At 35.1% G+C, this 24,278-nt stretch overlaps 1 protein-coding gene across 8 annotated transcripts in view; it reads left to right on the top strand.

Annotated features, from left to right (window-relative positions):
- The window catches only part of DOP1A (DOP1 leucine zipper like protein A), a 110,698-nt gene that overhangs the window by 23,699 nt on the left and 62,721 nt on the right, over positions 1–24,278 (top strand). For 6 of the 8 annotated variants that reach the window (XR_004352449.1, XR_004352448.1, XR_004352450.1 and 3 more), the window contains exons 3-6: positions 2,772–2,953; positions 9,289–9,459; positions 11,982–12,171; positions 16,766–16,864. Coding sequence is in view for 4 of the 8 variants with exons in the window: in XM_032650631.1 (XP_032506522.1) it covers positions 2,772–2,953; positions 9,289–9,459; positions 11,982–12,171; positions 16,766–16,864 (642 nt within the window). In the remaining 4 variants the exon portion in view is untranslated. Of the gene's footprint in view, positions 1–2,771; positions 2,954–9,288; positions 9,460–11,981; positions 12,176–16,765; positions 16,865–24,278 lie in introns of all 8 variants that reach the window. The other 2 variants (XR_004352447.1, XM_032650632.1) reach the window with 1 other exon arrangement.

Below are 24,278 nucleotides of genomic sequence, written 5' to 3'. Positions count from 1 at the left end.
ATGAAAAATTGCATGTGGAAAGCAGTAACTGCTGTGTCCTTTCCAAATGGTATGTAGCATTAAGAAAACATTTTATGTCCAGGCAGTTCTTAGTTATAGTCAGTACTTTTTACAGAAGTGACAAGCTGTTGCTTCGGCCTTGGAGCTTGGCCTTGAATGATCCTTCTTCACACGTCTGGTTGTTACCCACTGTTATTGTGGTGGCATCACTGATCAACTTGTAGCTTTAAATTTTGACCCCTTTTTTTTTTTTTAACTTAGATCAAAGTTTTCTCACTTCACACACATAGTTTTTATTTTGGGGGCTTTGGGGGTTTGTTTTTAATATCTGTTATTGAATACAAATGCTACTAAATATTAAGGGGACTAGGGGAGCAGATATGAAGGGCGAGCTCTTCCGGTAACTATTTTAACATCAAACAGTTTAGATACAATTATTAGGAAAGAAATTTGTCTTAAAATACATACCAAGAACACTAGTTTTCAACCTCATACTATAGATAATTACCCTGATATCTTAAAAAAAAAGCCTTCATTTCCAATGCCAAGGATTTATCTTAAAATTAGGTGCACAAACTTCTGTTTGACATGTTAACTTCTAACATTTGTCATTTGAGGTTTGATAAATTCTCAAAACTTTTACAATATCCCCAAGAAATTGCATCCAAAAATATGAGTTTGTTTAAAGGTAGTTAGGTTCTTTTTTGTCCTGAAGGGTCTCTTTCTGAAGATTTATTAGGAACTACGTGTAAAAGCAGTTCATTAAATTGTGGAAATTAATTTGCCTAATTAAGTACATAATTAGTTTTTTATACTTTTTTTTTTTTTTTTTTTTTGCGGTACACGGGCCTCTCACTGTTATGGCCTCTCCCGTTGTGGAGCACAGGCTCCGGAAGCGCAAGCTCAGCGGCCATGGCTCGCGGGCCCAGCCGCTCCGCGGCATGTGGGATCTTCCCAGACCGGGGCATGGACCCGTGTCCCCTGCATCGGCAGGCGGACTCTCAACCACTGCGCCACCAGGGACGCCCCTAGTTTTTTATGCTTAATCAGTATTCATGAAAACAGATTTCACTGTATCCAGATAATATAACATAGGATATACAAGGCATTGGTGAAACTTACCTAAAATCATGGTGAAACAAGGCAAGGGTTATATAGATATAAATTTGTTGAAGATAGTCTAAATATGTTTTAGTATAAAATTTTATTTATTAATATACTAAATTATTATACCTCATTTATACAAGTTTTCTAACTCAAGTGCTTTTAGAAAATAATGCTATATTTTACTTTTAAAAAAAAAATTTTTTGGTATCAGTAGATTTTCTTTATTGAGGCATTTTGTGTTACACATCATTAAGTTTCCTTCTACAGAAGTACTTCTGGTAATAATTATACTTTTCTTTAAAATATATGTAAATATTGATTCTTTGCTCCTGCATCCAAAATGCAAAGTAATATTCTAGAAATGGAAGGCAGCTAGTTTCAAAAAATAAAAATATTTTGTAGTTGGAGTCTTATTAGTGTTGTGCCCTTGATTTGCTTTGCATTCATAGGTCTAATTTTATTTACATTCGTTACATCCAATTTAAAACTGGATTGAAGGCTTGTAGTGGGAAGAACATTGAAAACGTTATATCTAAGTGGACCTCAGACCCTCCGCTTTTTTTATGAAATGGAAAATCTAGTGCTTCTCTTCTGTACTGCCTTTGGCAGATCATTCATTTTATATATTTTAACCTCAGTTCTTTATTTTTTAAAATAAAGGACTTCTTTTGTGTTTCATCTAAATTCCAGTTCCAGTCTATTATACTGTATTCATTCTGAGTGTTCATTTTCTAGTATTCTATCAGCATTTTGCCATAATACTCTGAAGAACTGCATTTGTAAGTCTTTTATCACTTAAATAATCTCCTTTGAGTGATTTGTGAGATAGCATCTTCTTCTATAAATTCTGCCTTGACCATCATCTCTAAAGAAATGTAGTGGCTGAATAAATACAGCAACATGTATTTGGCCCAATTGGGAGATTAGTAAAAGCAAATGGGCAATTATAATCTCATGTATGTTCTTGTTAGCACTAGAATTACTTGCTATAATATGATATAGTACAGCAGTGGTTGTTCCTCTTCCAACAAAGTATCTATGTTGAGGTTCGATTTTCTTCATGTATTTCAAACAGTGTATCAAAAATAGGTTGAAGGCTGACTGACATTAAAGATTTGCAGACATCTGAAACGGTGCCTTTCTTCTGAACAAATTTGTTTTGGAAAGTATTGTTATTTTTCATAAAAATGTTATTTCTGTTAACACGTAATGAGTTTTTTTTTTTTTTTTTTTTTTTTTTTTATGCGTTACGCGGGCCTCTCACTGTTGTGGCCTCTCCCGTTGCGGAGGACAGGCTCCGGACGCGCAGGCTCAGCGGCCATGGCTCACGGGCCCAGCCGCTCCGCGGCATGTGGGATCCTCCCAGACCGGGGCACGAACCCGTGTCCCCTGCATCGGCAGGCGGACTCTCAACCACTGCGCCACCAGGGAAGCCCATGAGTTTTTTTTTAACAAATTAATAAATATTTTTAAATCCTCAGTTTTAATTTTAAATCCAGTATTGACAGATGTAACTGACAAAAACAAAAGTTTTTTGACATCCTCTATAAGTTTTTCAGAGTGTAAAGAAGTCCTATAAGGGTTTTTGGTAATACTATGCTAGAAAATGGAAATAAAGTGAAATGTAATATTTTTCTCAACTGAATTAAAATGTTTTCTTCAAGGTTTTACAAAATAATGCAAAGTACCAAGTGGTACCCAAAAAGCTGACCATAGGCAAACGCCTAGCTCAATGTCTACATCCAGCATTACCAGGTGGAGTTCATCGGAAGGCACTTGAAACATATGAAATTATCTTCAAAATCATTGGACCTAAGCGACTTGCCAAAGATCTTTTTTTATATAGGTGAGAATAATTTTACTGTCTATTTGCATGTAAGTAAAAAGTATTTTTAGCTATTTTATGCTTTTTGCAGTAAAAGGTAAAAATTGAAAAGTCCTTGATGAAAGTTTTCAGATGTCAGTCTTAAATATTTTGATAAATAAATACTTCAGAAAATTTTACAGTATTTCTTTCTTTCTTTTTTAAGATTTATTTATTTATTTATTTATTTTGGCTGTGCCAGGCCTTAGTAGCAGCATGCGGGATCTTCATGGCGGCATTCAGGATCTTTTAGTTGCAGCATGCGTACTCTTAGTTGTAGCATGCGGACTTCTTAGTAGTGGCATGCAGACTCTTAGTTGCAGCATGCATGTGGGATCTAGTTCCCTGACCAGGGATCAAACCCAGGCCCCCTGCATTGGGAACGTGGAATCTTACCCACTGGACTACCAGGGAAGTCCCTAATATTTCTTAATACAAGAATTTTTTCCTTCTCAGATGTCATTTTTGAAAAGTTTATTTTTTTTCAAAATTGTTGAGACTACAGTGCATTCTATGTTTTTAAGCTAGAGAACTACCCTGAGAAAAAATAGATACCTTGATCTCTTAGCACCTTTCAACATAGTTGACCATTCTCTACTTAAAATAGTCTTTTTCTCTTGCCTTCTGTTATACTGCATTCTCCAGTTTTGTTACTTTCTCAATCTCCATTACCAACCTTTTCTCCTTTCCCTAAACTCTACATATGGAGTTCCTTAAGGCTTGCTTAGTCCTGTACCTAATGTTTTCACTTTATATTCTCTCCTTGGGCATGCTTATCCAAGCCATGATTTATCTTTTATGTGCAGACTCCCAACTTGGTATCACTAGTGCTGACTTCTGCTTTAAACTCCTGGCTTTCTCGCCACCTCAGTGTGGATCTTTAAAGGCAACTGAAGCTCAACCTGCTCCAAACTAACCTCACCTTCTCCCATAAACCTGGCCATCTGCAGTGCACTAAAGCTCAGTAAATGGCACCACCATCCATCCATTTACACCTGAAATCTCAGACTTACACTTGACATCTTGTTTTCTTTGCCCATATTCTCCTTCCTCTCATGAACATTCTGTCGCTAAGAGTTCTATCTCATGGTGGTTAAGAGCAGAGGCAGTGGAGTCAGACAATTCATATTTACAGCTAACTGGCTCTGTGATCGTGAGCCATTTTCTTCACCTCTCTCTGTATGTATTCTCATCTGCAAAAATGGGAATAAGATGATCAGTTTCATAGTATTGTTAACAGAATTAAGAGTTAATATATATAAAGTGCTTAGAACAATGTACAGCATGTAATAAGTCCTCAATAAATGTTAGCTATTGTTCCATGTTCCAAATACATCTACCTCTCTCTACGCTTGCTGGCAGCATCCACACTAAGTAAGCATTATCTCTAGCCTGGTCTTTGTTACTGGCCTCCGAATATTCATATAACATCTGTTCTTATTCTCTTACACCCTTTTCTCACATAGTATCAGAGTAAACTTTTTAGTACATTGAATAGGTAATGTCATTCCTCTGTTAAAAACCTCCATTGACTTCCTCCTGTCGCTTAAAAATAGAATTCAAAGCCCTTACTATGGCTTTTAAGGCTTTATATACTTTGGCCCAGTCTGTGTCAGTGACCTCTTAACTCCTATCACTTTCTACCCAGTTTACTCCATTCTGACAACTTAGGTCTCTGCTTATTCTTCCTCATTTTCTTTGTTTTCCTCACCCTGTAATGCTTTAATCCAGGTCTCTGATCAAATATCAGCTCATAGAAGTCTGCGTATTTACTTCTACATCTTTGTCATTAGTACTCTGCAGTTTTACTGTGATGTATTTAGAGGTAGATATCTTTTTCTTTATCCTGGTTGGGATTCATTGGGATTTTAAAATCTGTAAATCAATACCTTTCATCAATTCTGGAGTCTCTTTAAATTGACTTTACTCCATGTATTCTCTCTTCCTTTTTTGGAACTATGATTAAACATATGTTAGAACTTCTCATTCTGGCTTCCCCATATCTTATCCTCTCTTCCATTTTAGTTTGATGTAGTCACACTTGTTTATTTTTGCTTTTGTTGCCTTTGCTTTAGGTTTCTTATCCAAAAAAATCATTGCCAAGGCCAGTGTCAGGGAGCTTTTCTCTATGTTTTCCTCTATATTTTATGGTTTCAGGCCTTATATTTAAGTCTTTAATCCATTTGGAGTTAACTTTTGTAAGTGATGTAAGATAGGGGTCTAATTTCGTTTTTTTGCATGTGCATATCCAATTTTTCTCTATCATTCATGACATTGGTGATGCAGACATCCTTTTTTACTCTGGTTAGTCTTGTCATGAGTTTATCAATTTTGTTAGTCTTTTTAAAAACAAACTTTTAACTTCATTGATCTACTTTACTGTGTATGTGTTTTCTCTTTCTTTAAATCCTGCATGGATGTTTTAAAAATAGAACCTAAAGTCAGTAATAGGTATTTTTAATACTAATAATAAACACTATATTCCAAGGAACAGCACTTTTTAATAAAAAACTGAAAATTGCTCAGTTACATGTAATAACTGATAGATTCCTTTCTTAAGGCAAGACTTTTCTTATATAACTCATGCCTGCTACTTTTTAAACTCTTAAATAACAGAAAGTTTACTTTAAGAAACAGCTGTTTTACGAAGTTGCAATATATCTAATTTTATTAGCAATATGCTATATAAGAATAATAAATTAATTCTAGAATACCATGTCTAAATATGGCAGACATTCTTATATACACATACCTTATGGAGTAAAATTGTTATTGTGTATTTTTTAGAAGTATAGCTAATTTAAAAACTAAAGTTTATATTAATGTTGGACTTTTTATTTTTTATTAAGTAAGTTAATCTCAAGGTTTATGCTTTACATAAATACAAATACTTCTAAAGTTCTATAACCTATTATATGAAAAAATACCATATTGTGTCTTCAAACTTATTTTTTTTAATATGATACAGTACACAGAAGTGTTACTAAGAAGGCTAGACATGTAGTTTGAGCAGCGTAAAATATTAAATGGATATGTAAAGTAAACTTTTGATAATACAAACCCAGACTTCAGGCTAGAGAGATTTTACAGCAGTTAGTATTCAGGTGGCAGTTGAAGCCAAGAGAATGATTGAGATCACCCAGTACGTTGTGAATAATAAGGAGGGTAAAGGAATGAGACCATTCTGTGAATACTTAGGAGTCACATTATTTAAAGAGCAGGTGGAGGAAAGTAGTCATTGAAAAGGAACACGAAGAACCAGAGATAGAAAATGTACCAGGAGACAGCTCACCTGAAGCCAAAAGAGGAAAGAATTTCAAGAGAAAGTTGTGGTTAATAGTATCAAATATTACTGGCACATGAAACAGTAGGGACTGAAAATAGACCATCAAATCTGGCGATTAGTAGACATTGGTGACAGTATGGAGAACAGCTTCAGTAGAGCAGGTAGAAGTGTCGTGATTGAAGATCAGATGGGAGGTGATAAATTGGGAGAAGTGCTTTTTTTTTTTTTCCCCCAAAAGTTGAAGTAGGAAGGCAGCTTCAAGCCAGGAGGTAGTTAAGATAAAGGTTTGGGGATTTTGTTGTTGTAATTTGTTCTCTTTTTAGAGTCATAGGAAAGATTTAAGTACAATTGTCAGTGGAGGAAGAAAGAAATTAGGGGAAAGAAAAAGGATGGTAGATAAAGCAGGGCCCTGGCAAAAGGAGACATTGGGCCCTGGGGCAAGGTAGCTTTGAAGAGGTTACTACTGTAGCTTTAAGTCACACTGTACTATCTAAAATTGAAGGCAGGAAAATGGCGAGTTGAGGGAATTCCCACTAGATGACCTCTGTTTTCTGTATAGAGTAGGAGCAAGACAGATTCTTAATTCATTTGTTAAGCACTTTGCAAGTGCAAGACTTGATGTTAAGGATTTAGGATACAGAAATAAAAAGAGAGTCATGATCTCTTGCTTTCTGATATTACAGAATTATCTATTAGAATTACTCTTTTTTTCCCCCAGTTTTATTGGTAAATAATTGACATTCCTCACTGTGTAAGTTTAAGGTGTACAGCATGATGGTTTGATTTATATATACTGTGAAATGATTACCACAATAGGTTCAGCTAACATCATCTTTTCATATAGATACAATAAAAAGAAAAGAAAGAAGAAAAGAATAAAGGAAAAAAAATTTCTCCTTATGATGAGCACTCTTGGGATTTACTGTTACAACTTTCCTGTATATCATATAGCAGTGTTAACTGTAGTCATCATGTTTTACATTACATTCTTAGTACTCAATTATCTTATAACTGGAAGGTGGTGCCTTTTGACCGCCTTCTTCTAATTCCCCCCCTCTACCATTGGCTCTTGTAACCACAAATTTGATCTCTTTTTCTATGAGTTTGGGTGTTTTTTTGTTTTGTTTTGGTTTGTTTTAAGATTCTACCTATAAGTGAGATCATACGGTATGTCTTTTTCTCTCTGACTTATCTCAGTATACTACCTTAAAGATCCATCCATGTGGTTGCAAATGGTAGGATTTCCTCATTTTTATGGCTGAATAATATTCCATTGTGTGTGTGTGTGTATACACATACACACAACTTCTTTATTCATCCATCAGTGGACACCTAGGTTGTTTCCATGTCTTGGCTATTGTAAATAATGCTGCTATGAACATGGGGATTCTTTTTGAGTTAGTGGTTTTTTTTACCTTTGAATATATTCCCAGAAGTGGAATTTTTAATTTTTTGAGGAATCTCCATACTGTTTTCTATAGTGACCGTACCAATTTGCAGCCCCTCCAGCAGTGCACAGGGGTTCCCTTGTCTCCACATCCACACCAGCATTTGTTATATCTTGTCTTTTTGATGATGGCCCTTCTGCCAGGCATGAGATGTTATCTCACTGTGGTTTTAATATGCATTTCCCTGTTGACTAGTGACGTTGAGCATCTTTTCATGTACCTGTTGACCATTCATGTATCTTCTTTGGAGAAAAGTCTATTCAGGTCCTTTGCCCATTTTGTAATTAGGTTATTTGTTTGTTGGCTATTGAGTTGTACAAGTTCTTTATGTGTTTTAGATACTAACCCTTTATCAGATACGTGGTTTGCAAATTTTTTTCCCGTTCTGTAGGTTGTCTTTTTACTTTGTTGATGTTTCCTTCTGCCGCTGCAAGGAATAGCATTACTTTTTTTTTTTTTTGGCTGCACCGTGTGGCATGCGAGATCTTAGTTCCCCGACCAGGGATCGGACCCTTGCCCCCTGCAGTGGAAGCGCAGAGTCTTAACCACTGGACCTCCAGGGAAGTCCCTAGCATTACTTATTATTATCACAGCAGTAGAATTACTTACTGTTAGTAAGAACAGAATTACTTATTAGAATAAGTGTTAGGTTCTATGGGAACATCAAATAGGGAGCCTAACCTAGTCTAATTAGGAGACAGTCTCCTCAAGGAAACAGCTTAGGCTGAGTTCCTGAGTCCTAGGAATCATCCAGACAACAAGGAGGTTGTGAGTAAGGGAGCAGGAATTGTATCTTTCAGAGCAGCATGTGCAAAGGCCTGCTCGCTAACGAGGGTGTGGAAAGTTCTAAAATGAACTTGAGAGGAATTCTTCAGTGTAGCTGGAGCAGAGGGTGCAGGAGTGATATTGGTGAGCCTACATGGTCTCTACAGAAGTATGTAGTAGCAAGATGTTAAAAGCCACATTAAGCATTTAGACTATATCTTAAAGGCAGCAGGAAACCAGTGGAAGGTTTTATTGAGAACAGCTGCTTCAGGGCTATCCTGAAGCAGTACTTGGTAAGACATGATGATTGAGATATCTTGGTGGTCTCTTCTAAGGAGCTATCTGATGGAGATGGAGAGAATTTATTATATTCAAAAAATATCTAGGAGAATGGCTTGGAGAGAAAACTTGGTAATTGATTCCGATTTAAAGTAGATTTTTTTAAAAGGGTCAAGGGTCACTCTAAGATGTATAGCCTTTGGTCAACCAGATGGATGCTGATGCCATATTTTGAAATGGAAATTACAGGGGAAGGATCAGGATTTGGGGCAGGGGGAGAGAGGGGACTCTGTTTATGAATTGTGAAATTTGAAGGCCTTGTGAAACAGCTAGGTGGCCACTGGGTTTATGAGTATGAAGCTCAGGTGAGAGACCTAGGTTGGTTTAATGGATATAGAAGGCATCACTATACAAGGTACCATTTTAAGCTGAGCAGTATAACATTATTTCATTTTAAAAAGATTTATACACACATGTTGGTACATATGAATTAATATTTTATAGTTATTTTATCCCCCACTTTTATTTTTATAAAACAGTTCTGGACTATTTCCTCTTCTTGCAAATGCTGCCATGTCGGTGAAACCAACATTGCTAAGTTTGTATGAGATATATTATCTGCCTTTGGGTAAAACACTGAAGCCTGGTCTACAAGGATTGTTAACTGGTATTCTTCCTGGCTTAGAAGAAGGGTCAGAGTACTATGAGAGGTAAGATAGTACTGTTATTGCTGCAGCTAAGTAATCAAAGTCATGGATTTGTCAGCAAGCATCCTTAAATCAATAATATTAGCATCACAAAAACTAATTATTCTTGACACTTCAGTATATCACCTGAAGATTTTTATAGCAAAAAAATTATTGTAGTGTGTCTAGTTTGTGTATCACACTGAAAATTTAGCTGAGTAATAAGAGCACAGACCTGGAAGGTAGATGGACTGGGTTCAAATCCTAGTTTGACAGACACTGTGTGAGCTTAGGAAAGCTTTTTCAACATTTCTGAACTTTATTGAGTTTTCTCATGTATAAAAAAGCATAACCTATTTCATTGTGTTACTATAATATTTCAATATCGCTTAGTCTAGTGCCTAGCACATAAAAATCACTCAAAAATTTGTGACCCATAATTTAAAATAATAGTACAATAGATAGGACATTTAAATTAATAAAATGAATGGGAAATTGGGCCATGTACCATCAATTTTTAAATTGTTAATGGTGGAAAATAGCCTAGCACCAACCTATTGACATGATACTCTTGATATTTTAACTCTTCAAAGAAAATGATTTGATCTGTTTTGGAGCCTATCATTTCTTTGGAAGTTAATAGTGGTAGCCAATGCAGGGTAACGTTAAGTATCTTTAATATCTCTGTTACTGATATTCTTACCAAAAAGGAAATTATGAATTAAGGTGGCAGAAAAAGAAAATGCCAAACTTTCTTTACGAGTACATGTAATGATTTAAATTTAAATAATTTATTCCAGTGCATTGACCAGCTACTCTTTTATTGTATTTCATCCGCTCCCATAATGCTGTAAGAATCTAATCCTGAAAATATTGGATTACTCTTATAAGCTACTTTGAGAAAAAATACTTTAGTCCTCAAAACTTATCATTTACTTTTTTTTTTTTTTTTTTTTTTTTTTTTATTTTTTTTATTTTATTTTATTTATTTATTTATTTTGCGGTACGCGGCCCTCTCACCGCTGTGGCCTCTCCCGTGGCGGAGCACAGGCTCCGGCTGCGCAGGCTCAGCGGCCATGGCTCACGGGCCCAGCCGCTCCACGGCATGCGGGATCCTCCCGGACCGGGGCACGAACCTGCATCCCCTGCATCAGCAGGCGGACTCTCAACCACTGCGCCACCAGGGGAGCCCTCATTTACTTTTATTAACTTTTTTACTTACTTGCTTACAAGTTTAGAAACACAATATGAGATTATTAAGTTTATAAATCAGTCTTGTTTTAAATTGTTTTATTAATTCTCCTAAGGGAAGCATACAATGAATACCATTTCATAAATCTGCTAGTTATAATTAAAAATTTAACGTAGAAATTGAATAATGATCTTTATGACTGTGGTATCTCTATGATTTAATCTTGTTATGTGCCTTAGTCTTTTGGGCTGTTGTAACAAAATATCACAGACTGGGTAGAAATTTATTTTCAGAAATTTAGAAATATTCAGAAATGCAAAAGTTCAGAAATTTATTTCTCACAGTTCTTGAGGCTGGGAGTCCAAAATCAAGGTGCCAACATGACCATGCTCTGGTGAGAGCCTTCTGCCTGGTTCATAGCTGGAGCCTTTTCCCTATATCCTCATCTACTGGAAGGGACTTTGGAGCTCTGTTGGTATTTCTTTCATAAGAACACTAATCTCATTCATGAGAGCTCTACCCTCATGACTTAAGCACCTCCCAAAGGTTCCACATTCTAATACCATCACTTTAGGGGATCAGGGTTTTAATGTATAAATTTTCAGGGGCCATAAACATTCAGACCATAGCAATATGTTTTGCCAGTTATTTCACACAAGTTCTATAAAATGATATGAAAACATGTTCTTTTAATGCGTAGTTAAATTGAGGCTAGAAGGGATTACAGTGTTAGTATTAAATCACATAGGAAGTAGAACTCGTCATCAGATTCTCTTGATTCTGAATCTGCTACACAGCAATGTAATAATTTTTGTGTATTGCATTGTTTATCTTATGTTTAAAACAAATGAAAGGTAATTATTCTTTAAATGCAGTTCTTAATAGAGCAATAATGCACCTCTGATTTTGTCATAGGATAATTCATTGAAATAGTGAATTACATAATGTGATTTCAAAGAGAAAGAAATATTTAGAAATAACCTTTAAAATTTTGTAGAAAATCAACAGAAGATATGTTCTGCTATAGGATTATTATTAACTGTAATGTATGTGTTTAACAACCCACTGAGGCAGATGGGACTTGCGGTGGTGTTTTTGTTATCTTCATTTTACGGTTGAGGAAACTGAACTGAAGAAAGACTAAGTGATTTCCCCAGATTACACAGCTAGTAATTGGGAGAGCCAGGACTTACACCCCAGTTCTCTGACTCTGACGTGTATGCTTCTTCCCACCTATGGAACACATGACTATGGCAGGGATGCTTTCATACATTCTGGGAGAGGATAATGATTTGTGTTTAACATCGTGAAACTAAATATTTCCCTTTTTCAACCACTTTATTTTGTACCTCAGAACAAACACATTATTGGAAAAGGTTGCTACTGCAGTGGACCAGTCGGCATTCTACAGTGCCCTCTGGGGTAGCCTTCTAACCAGTCCTGCTGTGCGTTTACCTGGAATCACGTATGTTCTCGCCCATTTGAACAGGAAGCTTTCCATGGAAGATCAGCTTTATATAATTGGCAGTGATATTGAGCTAATGGTAGGTATACATGTGGTTGCTCATTTAACTCATACTTCTTTATAGCCAGACACAAAATTCCAGATATTGAGAATCGTGCCATGAATGAAGTTCCTGTTTTCATGGAGCTTACATTTTTCATCAAGGAAACTTAAAGACCAAAATAGTCGCTAATTATTTTTTTGAAAACCTGCAAAGTTTTTTTCATGGAAAAGGAATTGTTATTTATATGTTATCTTTATTATCTGTTATTCAAGCAAATAAATGGTCTTTATTACCATCTTGCTAACTGATTAGACCATTGTTAACATAGCCACATTCATTATATTATCCCGAAGTGTACCTTCTGTTGGATCATAGATTTCTTTATAGGAAAGACAGATTTTAGACAAAGTGATAGCCAGATTCTGTATGGGATTTATGCAAAATGATGTATTACTAAAGCAGATAGTGAAAGATAGTTGAAAAAAATCACAGTTTGCTTATACTTTTTAATTTCAAGATTAAGAACAGAAGGAAACCTTTTATCTCTGTAGAGTGCTGTACTCTTAAAATGAGCAAGGAGTGAAAACCAAAGAATCCCTTAAGGGTCATTTTGAAATGTTTAAAAAAAAAGGTTGTGATTAATCATCCTTTACTTTTTCCCCACATGATTATGAAATGACAGATTTTTATGCAGATTTTTGGTTATATGTATTAAAGTGTAATTAACATACACTGAAATTAACTCGTGTACAGTTGTATGAATTTGACAAATACATACAGTCATTTGTCAAATTCATACATACTATACATACTATAGTATACTATACATACTATATACACATATACATACTATAAAATCAAGATAGAGAACATTTACATCACCCCAAAAAGTTATTTTCTGTCCCTTCGTAGTCACTCTCATTCCCCTACACTCCCAAGTCCTTGTAAACACTGATCTATTTTCTATTCCTGTAGACTGTGCTTTTTGCAGGATGTTACATAATAGAATCATGCAGTGTTAGCTGTTGTTTGGTTTCTTTCACTTTGTACAACGTGTTTGAGAATCATCCATGTTTTTGCATGTATCAATAGTTTGTTCTTTTATATTGCTATGTAGTATTGTATGAATATACCATAGTTTGTTTATTCATTCACTGATTAATGAACATTTGAGTTCTTTCCAGTTATGAATAAAACTAATATAAACATTTGCGTACAGTTATTTATATAGACATATGTTCTTTTTTTTTCCATTTACAACTATTTCTCTTTTTTTCATATTTATTTATTTGGCTGCGTTGGGTCTTGGTTGTAGCAAACGAAATCTTTTGTTGCGGTGCACGGGCTTCTCTCCAGCTGTGGCACTCGGGCTCTAGAGCGCATGGGCTCAATAGTTGCAGGGTGTGGTCTCTCTAGTTGTGGTGCACGGGCTCCAGAGCACGTGGGCTCAGTAGTTGAGGCACGCAGGCTCTCTAGGTGTGGCGCACAGGCTCTAGAGGCTGCAGGCTTAGTTACCCCGCAGCATGTGGGATCTTAGTTCCCCGACCAGGGATCGAACCCTCATCCCCTGCATTGGAAGGCAGATTCTTAACCACTGGACCACCAGGGAAGTCCCTCTTTTTTTTTTTAATTTTTATTTTATATTGGAATGTAGTTGATTTATAATGTTAGCCTCAGGTGCACAGCAACATGATTCAGTTATACATATACATATATCTATTCTTTTTCAAATTCTTTTCCCATTTAGATTTTTTTTTTTTTTTTTTTTTTTTTTTTTTTTTTTTTTGCGGTACGCCGCCCTCTCACTGTTGTGACCTCTCCCGTTGTGGAGCACAGGCTCCGGACACGCAGGCTCAGCGGCCATTGGCTCAGGAGCCCAGCCGCTCCATGGCATGTGGGATCTTCCTGGACCGGGACACGAACCCGTGTCCCCTACATCGGCAGGTGGACTCTCAACCACTGCGCCACCAGGGAAGCCCTCCCATTTAGATTATTACAGAATCTTGAGTAGAGTTCCCTGTGCTATACAGTAGGTCTTTGTTGGTTATCTGGTTTAAATACAGTAGTGTGAATATGTTAATCCCAACCTCCTAATTTATCTCTTCCCCCCACCTTCCCCCTTTGGTAACCATAAGTTTGTTTTTTAAGTCTGTGAGTCTATTTCTGTTTTGTAAATAAGTTCATTTGTATCATTTTTTTTAAGATTCCTTATATAAGCAATATCATATGATACTTGTCTTTCTCTGTCTGACTTACTTCACTTAGTATGATAATCTCTGGGTCCATCCATGTTGCTGCAAATGGCATTATTTCATTCTCTTTAATGGCTGAGTAATATTCCATTGTATATATGTACCACATCTTCTTTATCCAGACATATATTCTTATTTCTTGGGAAAATACATAGGAATGGGCTTCCTGCTTTATAAGGTAAATATATGTTTAACTTTTTTTATAACAGCTTTATTGAGATATAATTCACATACCATGAAATTTATCCTTTTGAATTGAATAGTTCAGTGGTTTTTAGTATATTCACAAAGTTGTACAACTATCACCACTAATTTGAGAACATTTTCATCACCCCAGAAAGAAACCCCATCTGTACCCATTAATCACATCACATTTTCCCTCACTCCTGTCCCTAGCAACCACTGTCTATTTTCTGTTTCTATAGATTTGCCTATTGTGGACATTTCATATAAATGAAATATATGATATGTAGTCTTTTATGAATAGCTTCTTTCACTTACCATAATATTTTCAAGCTTTGTTCATATTGAAGCATGTACTTCATTCCTTTTAATAGCTGATTAATATTCTACTGTATGGATATAGCACATTTTATTTATCCATCATTCAGTTAATTACAGTTTGTGTTACTTCTCCTTTTTGGCTATTAAGGAATAATGCTTTATGAACATTCATGCAGAAGTTTTTGTGTAGACATAAGTTCTTGTATCTTCTAGGTATACACCTAACAGTGGGATTACTGGGTCATATGGTAACTGTGTTTAACTTTTTGAGGAACTGGCAAACTGTTTTCCAAAGTTACTGTACCGATTTACATTCCAATTAGCAATATACGAGGGTTCCCTTTTCTCTACATCCATTTCAATACTTGTTACTGTCTGTCTTTTTTATTATAGCCATCCGAATGGCTTTGAAGTGTTATCTCATTGTGGTTTTGATTTGCATTTCCCTAATGATTAATGGTGTTGAACATATTTGTGGTTATTGGCCATCTTTAAATCTTTGGAGAAATGTCTGTTCAAATTCTTTGCCCATTATTTAAATTGGTTTATTTCTCTTTTTGTTGTTATGTTGTAGGAGTTCTCTATACATTATGGATATTAAATTCTTATCATATATATGATTTTAAAATATTTTCTCCCATTCAGTTGTCTTCTCACTTTCTTAATAGTGTCCTTTGAAGCACAAAAATTTTAATTTTGATCAAATCCAATTTATCTGTTTTCTTTTTTGTCATTTGTGCTTTTGGTGTTAGATATTATCTAAGAAATTGTGTCTAATCTAAGCTCAAACAGATTTAGTTTTATATTTTGTCCTAATATATGTTTTAAGGTTACAAGAAACCACCAAACTATTTTCCAAATGTATTGTTACATTTCCTTTTAATGACTTAATGGAAGTTTTAAAGAAGTCATTTTTTAAAATTTCTTTAAAAATCAATTGCCATAGTTGGATAACTGTTTATAATACATCACAGTCAAAGGACTAGCCTCCTTATTATTCAAAGAGCTACGTAAATAAATAAGTAAATATTAACAGTCAAGTAGAAAAATTGATTTGAACAGAAACTTAACCTAAGGAAATAAAAATAATTCAAAGGTACGAAAAAATTCTGTGTTATTTGTAAGAAGAGAAATAAAAATTTAAACTGTATGAAGATACCCATTTTCATATATCAGATTGACAAAAACAAGAAACGTGTGGGTTAACACGGAAAAACAATTTGTCACACAGAGCTGGTGAGAATATAAATATACATAACCTTAAGACAAAGCATTACACTATTTAAATTGCAACTGCGTATATCACAATATCTGGCAATTCTGCTTTGAAAGATTTATCCTGTAGGTGTGCTTGTATATTATGTAAGTATATTGCAACATTACTTACAATAGTAAATGGTTGTAAGCAGTATAAATGTCTATCATTAGGAGCCTAGTTAAATAAATTAGGATTCATCTATGAAAGGAAGTATTTCTTTGGATATAAAAAATGAAGTTCTTTATGTAGTGTTAAGGAAAGCTCTGCAGAGTATGTTGTTAAATGAAAAAGGCAGAGTTTGGGATTATGCATGCATGTTTTTATTTACTTATATTTGCAGAAAGTATTCACTGGTAGTCTTGATTGTTTACACAAACAAAACTGGGTGGTTGGAAACAGATGGGGGAGAACCTTTTGGCTGTGTGCTCTTTTGTGCTCCTTAATTTTAAACTATTCTATTTACCTATTGAAAACAATGTACAAATGTGTAATTAGTGATAAAAGAAACTTGGAAGCATACTTCTATTTTTTGAGGAAAATGAAGCATTGTTACATTTTCATGGTAACTATTTCCCAGGGTAATACGCAATAGATACTAAAGGCTCTCTTATTTTAGGTAGAAGCAGTAAGCACTTCGGTGCAGGATTCAAGTGTACTGGTACAGAGAAGCACACTGGACCTCATACTCTTCTGTTTTCCATTCCACATGAGTCAGGTAAAACAGTAATGCCAGTATCAACATAAGGCATTCTTTCGACATTCATAGATTCCTGATGTGTAGTTATTTTTAAAATTGGATTTAAGTTGTATTCTCTTGTTTTATAAACCAGTAAGTACATAGAAAACAAGTTCCCTTTTTAAGGAGTGGAATTTGTGAAATTTGGGGGAAAATAAGATTTATTGATTTGGATAAGAATATGAAGAATGAAATAGATTATTTCATACCTTTAAAAAAAACGTTTTAACCTTTAAAAGGCAAGAGGTATTGTTATTCATTGCTAGCTGTGAGTGAGCCAAGACTCTGAGACCCAGGCCTTCTACCTAGCTGTTATCTCTGTCCTAATGTCATCTTTTCTTGGTTTGGTGATTTGGGGTATGTATGTCAGACCCTTAGCAGAGTTGGCTGTAATTTGAAAGCCAAATATTTAGTTACTCTGACATTCTCTAGTACAGTTGAAACTTGAACAAGGGTTTGAACTGCACAGGTCCACTTATATGCAGATTTTTTTTCAGTAGTAAATACTACAGTACTACAGAATCCATGGTTTTTTGAATCCTAGGATATGGAACCGTGGATATGGAGGGCCGACTGAAATTATGCTTGGATTTTCCATTAACTGTCGACACTCTTAACCCCCTCTTTGTTCATGGGTCAACGGTACTTTCGTGACAGATGAGAATAGCTCACTTAAATCGTAAATGAAGCTGGAACTTAATTTAATTACTATCCTCATTTTTTAAGGAAGTGATCTAAATTCTTTTGAGTTCTAAATTATGATGAGCAATTTAGAGCACGAATGTGTAAGTATTCAGAATGGTGGAACTACATACCTAACAAATGTAATAAGAAATGGAAAACTTTTACCTCAGAAAAGTAAGTTTGTTTCTAAAACGTCATTAGCAGAAAACACTATTATTTGGGATTTTGTAAGAGCTGTGGTTAGTAGATAACTAGTGAATTTTCATTATAATTTGCCATGCTCAAATTTTTCTTTTATTGCTTTATTCAGGTTGAAATTGAGTTACTAATAATTGAAGAATCTTATACTTCATTGCCTATACTGTTCCCTAGTAATAGGAACAGTATATTTATAGGGGTGGGACATAAACCACCCCCAGTTTCTATTTTAAGACATGCCATCCTTAAGCCAAGGGACTTTATTCTGCCTCTGGCTTTTCACAAAAACAGCTGCTGGGGCATATCGGTGTAGTCTGAACTTACCAGTAGAGAGGTGGGAAAGCAGCCCACAAGATAAGAATGATTTTTTACGATGGCTTCACAGGCGAATTCTGTAAAACATTTAGAGAAGAGCTAACACCTATCCTTCTCAAACTCTTCCAAAATATAACAGAAGGAGGAACACTTCCAAACTCATTCCATGAGGCCACCATCACCGTGATACCAAAACCAGACAGAGATGTCACAAAGAAAGAAAACTACAGGCCAATATCACTGATGGACATAGATGCAAAATCCTCAACAAAATACTAGCAAACAGAATCCAACAGCACATTAAAAGGATCATACACCATGATCAAGTGGGGTTTATCCCAGAAATACAAGGATTCTTCAGTATACGCAAATCAATCAGTGTGATACACCATATTAACAAATTGAAGGAGAAAAACCATATGATCACCTCAATCGATGAAGAGAAAGCTTTTGACAAAATTCAACATCTATTTATGATAAAAACCCTCCAGAAAGTAGGCATAGAGGGAACTTTCCTCAACATAATAAAGGCCATGTATGACAAACCCACAGCCAACATCATCCTCAATGGTGAAAAACTGAAAACATTTCCACTAAGATCAGGAACAAGACAAGGTTGTCCACTCTCACCACTATTATTCAACATAGTTTTGGAAGTTTTAGCCACAGCAATCAGAGAAGAAAAGGAAATAAAAGGAATCCAAATCGGAAAAGAAGAAGTAAAGCTGTCACTGTTTGCAGATGACATGATACTGTACATAGAGAATCCTAAAGATGCTACCAGAAAACTACTAGAGCTAATCAATGAATTTGGTAAAGTAGCAGGATACAAAATTAATGCACAGAAATTTCTGGCACTCCTATACACTAATGATGAAAAATCTGAAAGTGAAATTAAGAAAACACTCCCATTTACCATTGCAACAAAAAGAATAAAATATCTGAATAAACCTACCTAAGGAGACAAAAAACCTGTATGCAGAAAATTATAAGACACTGATGAAAGAAATTAAAGGTGTTACAAATAGATGGAGAGATATACCATGTTCTTGGATTGGAAGAATCAACATTGTGAAAATGACTCTACTACCCAAAGCAATATACAGATTCAGTGCAATCCCTATCAAAATACCACTGGCATTTTTCACAGAATTAGAACAAAAAATTTCACAGTTTGTATGGAAACACAAAAGACCCCAAATAGCCAAAGCAATCTTGAGAACAAAAAACGGAGCTGGAGGAATCAGGCTCCCTGACTTCAGACTATACTAGAAAGCTACAGTAATCAAGACAGTATGGTACTGGCACAAAAATAGAAAGATAGATCAATGGAACAGGATAGAAAGCCCAGAGATTAACCCATGCACATATGGTCACCTTATCTTTGATAAAGGAGGCAAGAATATACGATGGAGAAAAGACAGCCTCTTCAATAAGTGGTGCTGGGAAAACTGGACAGCTTACATGTAAAACAATGAAATTAGAACACTCCCTAACAACATACACAAAAATAAACTCAAAATGGATTAAAGACCTAAATGTAAGGCCAGACACTATCAAACTCTTAGAGGAAAACATAGGCAGAACACTCTGACATAAATCACAGCAAGATCCTTTTTGACCCACCTCCTAGAGAAATGGAAATAAAAACCAAAATAAACAAATGGGACCTAATGAAACTTAAAAGCTTTCGCACAGCAAAGGAAACCCTAAACAAGACCAGAAGACAGCCCTCAGAATGGGAGAAAGTATTTGCAAATGAAGCAATTGACAAAGGATTAGTCACCAAAATTTACAAGCAGCTCATGCAGCTCAATATCAAAAAAACAAACAACCCAATCCAAAAACAGACAGAAGACCTAAATAGACATTTCTCCAAAGAAGATATACAGATTGCCAACAAACACATGAAAGAATGCTCAACATCATTAATCATTAGAGAAATCCAAATCAAAACTACAATGAGATATCATCTCACTCCAGTCAGAATGGCCATCATCAAAAAGTCTACTAACAATAAATGCTGGTGAGGGTGTGGAGAAAAGGGAACCCTCTTGCACTGTTGGTGGGAATGTAAATTGATACAGCCACTATGGAGAAAAGTATGGAGGTTCCTTAAAAAACTAAAAATAGAAGTACCATATGACTCAGCAATCCCACTACTGGGCATATACCCTGAGAAAACTATAATTCAAAAAGAGTCATGTACCAAAATGTTCATTGCAGCTCTGTTTACAATAGCCAGGACATGGAAGCAACCTAAGTGTCCATCAACAGATGAATGGATAAAGAAGATGTGGCACATATATACAATGGAATATTACTCAGCCATAAAAAGAATCGAAATTGAGTTATTTGTAGTGAGGTGGATGGACCTAGAGTCTGTCATACAGAGTGAAGTAAGTCAGAGAGAGAAAAACAAATACTGTATGCTAAACACATATATATGGAATCTAAGAAAAAAAAAAAAAAAGCTCAAGAAGAACCTAGGGGCAAGACGGGAATAAAGACACAGACCTACTAGAGTATGGACTTGAGGATATGGGGAGAGGGAAGGGTAAGCTGTGACAAAGTGAGAGAGTGGCATGGACATATATACACTACCAAACGTAAAGTAGGTAGCTAGTGGGAAGCAGCCGCATAGCACAGGGAGATCAGCTTGGTGCTTTGTGACCACCAGAGGGGTGGGATAGGGAGAGTGGGAGGGAGGGAAACGCAAGAGGGAAGAGATATGGGAACATATGTATATATATAACTGATTCACTTTGTTATAAAGCAGAAACTAACACACCATTATAAAGCAATTATACTCCAATAAAGATGTGAAAGAAAGAAAGAAAAGGAGGGAGGGAGAGAGAGAGAGAAAGAAAGAAAGGGAAGGAAAGAAAGAAAGAGAAAGAGAAAGAAAGAAAGAAAGAAAACAAAGGAGATTATGGCAAAGAAATATGTGGCTCAAAAGCCTAAAATGTTTATTAAAAAAACTTATTAACCTTTACCGTTAAACATTCCCATTGCTTTCTTCCCTTTCAAACTTTCAATGCTATTAGTCCTTCAATATACTGATAGATGATTCAGCAAGATCTGAAGAATTGAGTCATGGTAGACTTAAATGGAGACGAACAATGTAATCTCACTAGACCAGTACTTCTCAACCTTTTTTCAGCCTGAGCTTCTTTCAGTACTTTCTTACTTTACCATCTCTGTATCCCTACCAAGCAAAAAGATTTTCTCTGCCTTCCTTCTGTAATTTGCATTATGAAAACAATAGCTGTGTTGAATATGTTTTTTTAAAAGTACATACTCCACCCAGACCAATTCTAATACTCTTCCCCCCCGCATTACTATACCATATTAGATTACCTGAGAAAAAGGATCAAAGGATCATGACAGAGTATTCTTTGTTCCCCATTTTCCTCCTTTCCATGTCTTGCATGTAATAAACTCATAACAAGTATTGATTGTAATGGTAATTTAAGAGAGCCTTCATTACCTTATCCCAAAAAGAGTGATTGCTGTTAGGAGTGTTAGCACTTTACAAGTTTATTAGACTCTCTTTATTAATTTTATGGAAAGTTGACCCTAATCTCTAGAAGTTAGACCTTTAATTGAGATTATAATAGAATTTTTTTCCATATTAGCAATACGTAGTGATGTCAATAGTAATCAAGAAGTGACTTCTTACTTTCTTAGGAAAGTAAGTTTTTCTCTCAAAATAAGATTGGAAGACATTAGTACTTTTCATATCTTGTGACAATATCTGTGACCTACATGTATCTGAGGTTAAATAGGTAGATCAGCAGTTCTTTGGTTTCAGGACCCCATTACATTCTTTAAAAATATTGAGGATCCTAAAAATTCTTCTGCTTATGTAGGTTAGATCTATCTATGTTTATCATATTATAAATTAAAACTGACAAATTTTAAAATATTTACTAATTCATTTAAAATAACAAAGTTATCACATGAGTACAGATTTTATGAGAGTATTTTCCAACACGTTAAAAAAATTAGTAGATTAGCATTGTTTGATATTTTTTGAAAATCTCTTTAATGTCTGGTCTCATAGTAGAAAGCAGAATGCTCGTATCTACTTCAGCATTCACTCTGTTGTGATTTTTTTCTTTTGATTGAAGTATATGGATAAAATTTGATCTCACACAGATACTAGTTGGAAAAGGAAGGAATATTTTAATAGCCTTTTTTGTTAAAATAGTATATTTTTCTTTGATACTACGCCAAAACTCAACAAGCCATAGTTTTTTAAAAAATTAGTTGTAATATGAAATCTAAAACCATATCAATGAACTTTTCATAGTGTGTTTCATTAAAATCCACTGGTCTGTCTTGCACTTTGAATAGATCTTTTACCCATACATGCTTTTGTAACATCATGATTGGTTGTTTGGAAAGTGTTGTTTTACTGAATTATGCATATGTCCCAAGTGCTAACACAACAACAATCCCATTTACTAGTATCACCACTGATCTCATCAGTAAAGTCTGTTGGGTATTGGGAAGATTTCAAGCCAGTTCGGTTCAGTTCAGTATAATTTCAAGCCAAATACAAATTTTCCAAAATTCTAATTTTCTCTTGTAAGCTTAAATTTTATTATTTGCAATAATGAATATTAATTGTTTTCCCTTGAAGTGACAGGCTCAGTTTGTTTATTTTTGAGAAAATGTCTGCCAGGTGTCCAAGCCTGAATAATCATAGATCATATCAGTCATTCTTTCAGGTAAAAGTGGTATTCTGTGACAAAAAGCTGGTAGTTCACCTCACAATTCAAATAGTCACACAAGTGCTTTTCCTCGAGACATCCATCATGCTTCAGTTTACAGTAGGAGTGCTTTATGTATACTCCTTTCATTACACAGAATATTAAAAGACAGGTACTCAAGAGTCAATATTTAATAAAATAAATGTTTGCTGTTTAATCATCATTCTTAAGTGAAACTGACTTTTCTTTTTTTGTTTTTGACTTTTACTGTAAATACATAACAGTAAAAAATACAATGACTACAAGTACGGTGGATGCCACTGCTGGTACTGCTTCTTTTTGTGTTAAGATGCCAGCAGTTTTACCCAGTATTGCACGATCAGAGCCAATGTTAACACATCAAAAAAGGCAAACAACATCTTGGTATTGTTTTATATATATATTTTTACCTCGTGGTCCTCCTGAAAGGCTCCTACAGATCCCCAGGAGTCTGGGAACCGCCGTTTGAGAGTTGCTTAGAGAAATAGAAGACATCTGTGTTCAGATGAGTGCCTGTATTTTGGCAGCTATTGATGATCTGTGTTCTGTAACATGTCAGTTACTTCTCTAAGATTCCTTTAAAATAGGCAGGCTGGGTGAATTCCTTTCTAATACTGTCTGTCAAAAAGCATGGTGTAGTAAAAAGTTGGGTAGTCTGATTAAGGAGAGGTGCATTCACTATCAGCTGGGCACCAACAAGGCATTTAAGTACTTAGGCCCTATGAGGCTCTGGTCCTTTATTCTAAAGTGGTTGTGAGACTAGGTGATTTCTACCATACCTTCTAATGCTCAAATTCCAAAATTCTATTCTAAAGTGATTATCTAGTAATATTCTTAAAATTGCCAGCAATTTAATTAATTGCTTTCCTTTTTTCTTTTAACTTGAACCCTTTTAGCTGAAACCAGATCTCCTTTAGTAAATCATATTTTAAACATCTAATTAAGGCTATTAGGAAAGAGGCAAAGAAAAAAGTGAATTATTTCTCTTTAAAAGACCTTCAGTAAAATGAAAAAAGAAATTAAGATTTGTTAAAGCTGGGTGATGGTTACAAAAAGGGTTCATTATATTGTTTTCTGTATTTCTCTGTGTTTGAAATACTACAGGATAAAAATTTTAAAAACAAGAAATGAAAGACTTGGAATTGATGAAGATAGTGAACTTCTGAAGAGTTTATTTATAGTCACTTGACACCACTACGAATGTGAAAGACTAAAGGCGTATTATTTTCTTGTGTCTGTCCCTTCTGGCTCCAATTGCTTTGTTTCTGACAGATTTTGCTAATATTGGATAGGATAAAAAACTTTAAAATGGAGGTTAAACTATTTCAGTTATAGTTTTAGCTATGCAACTAAATAGCTGTGTTATCCAGCTTTTCTGTTTCCTAATCTGTAACATGGAAGTAATAATTCCTGTGTTTGAAAGATCAAATGAGATAATG

Source organism: Phocoena sinus, chromosome 12 (assembly GCF_008692025.1).
Source record: "Phocoena sinus isolate mPhoSin1 chromosome 12, mPhoSin1.pri, whole genome shotgun sequence".
NCBI classification, from domain to species: domain Eukaryota; kingdom Metazoa; phylum Chordata; class Mammalia; order Artiodactyla; family Phocoenidae; genus Phocoena; species Phocoena sinus.
This window is presented reverse-complemented; position numbering and strand designations above follow the sequence as displayed.